Source organism: Priapulus caudatus, unplaced genomic scaffold (assembly GCF_000485595.1).
Source record: "Priapulus caudatus unplaced genomic scaffold, Priapulus_caudatus-5.0.1 Scaffold1933, whole genome shotgun sequence".
In the NCBI taxonomy this organism is placed as follows: Eukaryota; Metazoa; Priapulida; class Priapulimorpha; order Priapulimorphida; family Priapulidae; genus Priapulus; species Priapulus caudatus.
The window spans coordinates 26,306-32,738 of NW_014578994.1; the positions used below are offsets into that span (position 1 = coordinate 26,306).

General features: G+C 46.0%; 1 protein-coding gene across 1 annotated transcript in view; it reads right to left on the bottom strand.

The window, feature by feature from the left end:
* The window catches only part of LOC106817934, a gene marked incomplete at its 3' end in the record, with an annotated part of 31,373 nt that extends 26,229 nt beyond the window's left edge, over window positions 1–5,144 (bottom strand). Inside the window, exons 1-3 of the mRNA XM_014822643.1 lie at window positions 5,119–5,144; window positions 4,253–4,395; window positions 1,789–1,999 (exon numbers count right to left, since the gene is read on the bottom strand). Of these exons, the coding sequence (XP_014678129.1) occupies window positions 1,789–1,999; window positions 4,253–4,395; window positions 5,119–5,125 (361 nt within the window). The remainder of the gene's footprint in view (window positions 1–1,788; window positions 2,000–4,252; window positions 4,396–5,118) is intronic.
* Between the last annotated feature and the right edge of the window lie 1,289 nt (window positions 5,145–6,433).

Consider the following 6,433-nt stretch of genomic DNA (forward strand, 5'->3'; position numbering starts at 1 on the left):
AGTTCTCAGGCTTGCGAGAACACGCAAACAACAAACACAGACGCCCCGGACAATGAAAGACTGAATCGAGTTCCCACTCGCTAGCTATTCTAAACACACCCCTCAGTCTATAGTATAATATAGCCAAAAATTTACAGAAGTCGTTGAATTATTGTACTGAATATGATACAGATGTGTATATAGTAGCTATATGGAATGAGCAGAAATAAAATGGCGTTGTCAATATACCTATGGATGCGAGATATAGCTGACGTAGGTTGCTAGGCGACCAGGCTGGTAAACAACCGCAGGTGGCTGCTCCTGCGTGCCGTCTCATTCTGTCAGCTTGCCACCCACCAACCGATTCGTCGGGCTGCTGTGGTTACCATAGTAAACTCGATGAACCAAAGTCACCTTGAAGGGCATGAGTGAAGCGAGTGAGAGAGCGAAGATTAAGAGTTTTGGCTGTAAACCTTGAAGACGTAATTTTCAGACAAAATAATTGGCGTGTGAGGGCTGGCTACCTCTCTTACCGCAATGTTATCTTCACCTATATATACCTATGCTGTATGTAGCTGTTTCACCATCCACACCACCTAGACGCAGTGTATGATCATTGCCAGAAGAGGTCTATAATAGGCTCTTTATAGTCTTATATAGACTGCGCCTGATCATGCGCCTACTCGTACCGCTAATATAACGTGCAAATGTTTTGTGTGTAGCCGTGAGTATACCGCTTTACCTGCCTGTGTACGCTTTGCATATACCTATAGCTGTCTATCTTCGCTACTTATTCCCTGTCTATATTGTTCTGTGTGTAGCTTGTGTACGAGTGTTAAGCTTGCCTACCTATCGTCCATACTAACACCTGTCTGCTGGCCTATGGCTCTATTCCGCTCGTGATCACACGCCTATTCCATCCTATCTGTTTATATTATTCTATCATACATATAAATATATTACCGTGCACTGTGTGTAGCCGTGTTAGGCCACTTCACCTGTGTGAATAACTATATCTACCTGTGTATATCGTTTCTACCACCATGTAATGATACCTTGGCGCCGTTGTCGAGAAACAAGTCAGATTAGTCCCTAACATTAACTTTTTCTCTTAGACCGTCGACAGAACGCTAAAGAAAAGTCTTACCGTGAATGGAAAATGCGTAACCAGTATTCCTCATAACAATTACGAAACACAATGCGTCTGTCAACGGTCTACAATAACATGTTAAGTGTTTAAGACTATTTGATGTTAAGACTAATTTAGTTTCTGACAAGCGGTGTCCCTTCGTGCTAATGTATAGCAAGCAAAGGCCTACCTGTGTGACTAATCTATAATAAACTAGCTAATACGTTATGGGAGCTATTAGTGTTCAATAACAATCTTGTAACTCTACCGCACACTAACAACTCTATAATACTTTAAGGTATTATTAGCTCTTGAAACGTCTAACCACACTAACAACTCTTTAATAATACTTAGGTAATTATTAGCTCTTGATAACTCTAACCACACTAAAACTCGCTTAATACCACCTTAAGGTATTTATTAGCTCTTGATAACTCTAAACCACACTCACACTCTTAAACACTTAAGGTATTATTAGCTCTTAATAACTCTAACCACACTAACAACTCTTAATAACACTTAAGGTATTATTAGCTCTTGATAACTCTAACCACACTAACAACTCTTAATAATACTTAAGGTATTATTGAGGCTCTTAATAACTCTAACGCACACTACGACAACTCGTAATAACACTTGAAGGTATTTATTAGCTTCTTGGATAACTTAGTAATATCTACCTAGTGTTGGTTCCTTGAGCGTGGCTCCGTACGTCTGTAGTGCGGAGTACGTCGAGTTGAACGTGCCAAGCAGAGTGGACATGTTGACGTTGGAGCCGATAGCTAGCACGGCGCTGTGGTTGGGTATGTGCTGTAAGTAGCTGACGATGGCTGCGTCTGCCTCAATGTTGTGTTGACCACATTTACCAAGGTCTATCCGCCTCACGTCAGCCTGTGTGTAAGATAGAGTGTTAGAGAGAGGAGGGGGAGGGAGAGAGGGGGAGAGGGGGAGAGGGGGAGGCAGATGTGGTTGGGTATTGTGCTGTTAAGTCGGCTGACGAATGGCCTGTGTCTGCTCACTGTTGTGTTGACCACATTTACAAGGTCCTATCCGCGAATCACGTCAGCCTGTGTGTGAGGCGACAGTGGTAGAAATGTGTTAGATGAGAGAGAGAGAGAGGGGTGGAGAGAGAAAGAGAGGAGCAGGGGGAGAGGGGGAGAAGGGGAGAAAGCGAGAGGGAGAAAAAGGATTGAGAGGGAGATCGTGAAAGCGAAGAGCGAGGAAAGGAGAAGAAGTAGGGAGAGGGAGAGGGAGAATTGGGGAACAAGAAGAGAGAGAGAGAGAGAGGAGAGAGAGAGAGAGAGAGGGAGGGGGGGAGAAGGGGAGGATGAGAAGCCAAGCAAGGAGAGGCGATGAGGTAATTTGGTAGCGCGTCAGAGAGAGAGAGAGAGAGAGAGAGAACGAGAGAAGAGAGATGACGAGAGAGAGAGAGAGAGAGAGAGAGAGAGAGAGAGAAAGAGAGAGAGAGTGCAACCGAGAGAGACAGCGAGAGAGAGAGAGAGACAGAGAGAGGACAGAGAGGAGAGAGAGGAGAGAGAGAACAGAGAGAGAGAGAACCTGAGAGCAGAGAGAGAGAAAGAGAGGCGAGAAGAGAGAGAGAGAGAGAGAGAGAGAGAGAGAGAGAGAGGAGAAGAAGAGAGAGACAGACAGAGAGAGGAGGAGAGAGAGAGAGAGAGAGAGAGAGAGAGAGAGAGAGAGAGTGAGAAATAGAAAGAGAGAGAGAGAGAGAGAGAGAGAGAGAGTGAGAGAGAGTAATAAAAGTGGGAGACGGAGAAAGTGAAGGAGAAAGGAAGGATATTTACGAGCGCCGTGTGTGAATTTGGAGGTATTCGCTACTCGTGGGTGAGTTGTTAATTGGTTTATCGGCTGAGCGTGAAATATTGCCTGCGTGTGAGTGAAGGTAGGAATTTCCGATTGGTCATGAGTTTATTATTACATGTTTCAGCATTTGACTGGGAGCGTTGAGTTATTGCTTATTGTGAGTGTATTATACACGTGGATTATTGCTTGAGCGTGAATAGTTCCTGGTTTATCACATGGGAATCACCTAATAAACCACCTGATAAATCACCTGATATGAGAGTTGTCCCCTCTCTCCATCTCCTTTATCTCCATCGTTCTCTTTTTTTTTCTCTTTCATCATTTCTTACTTTCTCACCCGCTTTCTATCTCCTCCTCGCCCTCTCTTTCTTTTTTTCTTAATCTCTCTCTCTTTCTCTCTTATCCCCCCCTCTCTCTTATCTTTCCCCTCTCTCGTCCTCCCTCTTCAACACTCTTTCCATCATCCCTTCTCTCCCTTCTGCTCTTCCTCGTCTCTATCAATCTCCCCCTCTCTCTCTCTCTCTTTCTCTCTCTCTCTCTCTTTCTTTCTTTCTCGCCCTCACTCGCTCTCTCTCTCTTTTTCTCTCTCTCTCTCTGTTTTTGTCTCTTTGTTTAAGTAACCTGAACCTACCCTAATTACTTCCCTGACGTCACTGGATGGGGCAGGCGAAATATGGCGTGTAGTGCCCTCTATCCTCCACGACATTAACTAAATTACATTGACATGTACTGTTCCTTAAACGCTGCCATTAATTATTAATAGAACGTAATTAGTGATATGCAAATTTTTTTACGGTTTACAGCTTGTAGATTTTTTTACGGAGCTGCTGACGTATTCACCGTGTGATGTTTAGACTGCCACCATTCCCCCGAGCTCGCTATGCTTATGGGCCTGAGAAGTACCGTAACGCCAGACTAAGCTTCCAGAGAAGGCATTGTTTTTCAATCAAAGGATAAGACGTTAAAGTAAACATTTTAATTTTGTTTTTTACTTCTTTATTCTCCAGGCGGAGTTTTTCTAATTCGTTCTCTCTTTCTCTTTCTCTCTCTCCCTCTCTCTTTCTCTCTCCCCTTCTCTCTTTCTTTCTCTCTCCCCTTCTCTCTTTCTTTCTCTCTCCCCTTCTCTCTTTCTTTCTCTCTCTCTTTCTCTCTCTCTTTCTCTCTCTCTCTCTCTCTCTCTCTCTTTCTTTCTCTCATTGCTTCACACAGAACATTATACAAGAATTATTGATTTACACATTACAACATTTATTGATTTTAGATCACATATCGATTTCATCGGAATCATTCTAGTACGTAAATATGCGAGTGATATCTCTATACCTGTTTAGTGACGAGTTGAACGTAGCCGACCACCATGGAGCATTGCGGGTTGTCACCGCTGTATGACGTCGCCGGAATGAACTGGCCGTCGACGCGCACCTTTTGTTGTAAGGGGACGCCACCGTTCAGTTCGATGAAAATACCTGCAAAGGGACAGCAAGTAAAAATGACGCTACGATGCATGTGTGCGTGCGCTCGCGCGCGCGTGCGTGTGTGTGCGTGCGTGCGTGTGTGTGCGTGTAGGTGTGTGCGTGTGTGTGCGTGCGTGTGGTGTGTGTGTGTGTGTGCGCGTGTGATGTGTTTGTCGTTGGGGTGTGTGTGTGCGGCGCCGTAATGTGTGTGTATGCTGTGTGTTGTGTGTGTATTTGTGTGTGTGTGTGTGTGTTGTGTGTGTGTGTGTCGTGTGTGTGTGACGCTGTGTGTGTGTGTGTTATGTCTTGTTGTCGTGTTGTGTGTGTTGTGTGTGTGTGTGTGTGGTGTTGGGCTGTGTGGTGTGTGGTGTGTGTGATGTGTGTGTGTGTGTGCTGTGTGGTTCGTGTGTGTGTGCGCGTGTGTGGTATGTATGTTGTGCTGTGTGCGCACGCGTAGTGATGTCGTCCAGCGTACAGCGCGATCATGTGTGTTTCGATGGTACGGCATTTGCGCGCGTGTGCTTGGCGCGTATATGTGTGTGGTGTGTTGTGCCGCGATAATTGTGTGGTGTGTGCGCCGTATATGTTGTCGTGCCTGCGCGCGAGTATTGTGAGTGTGTGCGTGCGGGTATTGTTTGTAAGTGTGTGCGCGCGGGTGAATGTGTGCAAGTGCTGTGGCGCGTATGTGTGTCGTGTGTAGTCTAAACGGCCGCGCGTCTGTTAGCCTCACAGCACCTTCCATCAGGCAATGAATTGCCGTATAGAATAACGTGACGCCGGTATGGCATCGCTATTGTTTCTCTATGAAAGCCACGCCTGTGTGCGTCGGTGGCGATAGCGTGGCCGCAGGCGACGTCATGCCAGGACGATCTCGGGGACAACCGTCGTAAGGCAATCTATAAAATACAGCGCCGCAAAACGTAGCTAATCCGAAAAGCGGCTGAATTGGCAATTATCATTCAATTCATAATTTAACAAATGCATGACAAACATAACAGTGACCCCCTAAAATACACTAAACAAATAAATTTATATAAAATCAACACGCATAAACACATAATTATAAAAAGTAAATCAGAGAATACACCAACATAAATCCATATAATCCAACAACTCATGAATAAAACATATAAATAAACCAGGCCCACAAGTTAAATAATTACACACACAAATAAACAACAACAAATAAACAAATATATTTATGAATTAATAATTAAAAAAAAAATTGATATATGCGCTAAAACTCGCCAGGAGCATAAATGTATTGACCGACAAGACAATCAGACTTATGAGCAAGGAAACTCAGTCCAAGTATGCCACAGCTAAGTCCGCCCAACGTATTCTATCTCGTCAGCTACGCGTCCGTCCGGAATCGTAGAAAGGTTTTCTCATGGCACGTGCTTCGTCCTTGCCAAGCCGACGCTCGGCGCACTGTCGATCCTCAACGAGGGAAACCTCGTTACCCGCTGGACATCAGAGATGAGCAACGAAGCTCACGCAGCGCTGTAGTCAGCCAAACGCGCGAACCTTGGCGTCGCCCGGTCCAGGGTCGCCCTCTAGTCGGTAGCTGCGGGTGGAGGAAGGGTGGAGTGTGTACAAACACGCGCGCACATATACACGCGCGCAATACTGCACGACGCAACGCATACACGCACATACACACAAGACGCACGCAGCATACACAACACCACACCACCCACATCCCGGAACAAACACACACAGGCGCGCGCGCGCCACAGCACACACAGGCACCACACACACAACACCACACACAGCGTACACACACACCGCAGCGGCACGTACGTACGCACCGCACGCACGCACGCATTCACGCGCGCATACAAGCACGCACACACACATACAGCGCTCACACAGCAGCGCAATACACGCCCACACAAAGCACGCACGCCGCATATACACACGCGATAAATACGGACGCCACACACAAACAGACACACCGTACACACACACACACACACACAACACACACACCACACACACACACCCAACACAGTACACACAACACAGGGGACACACACACAGGCACACA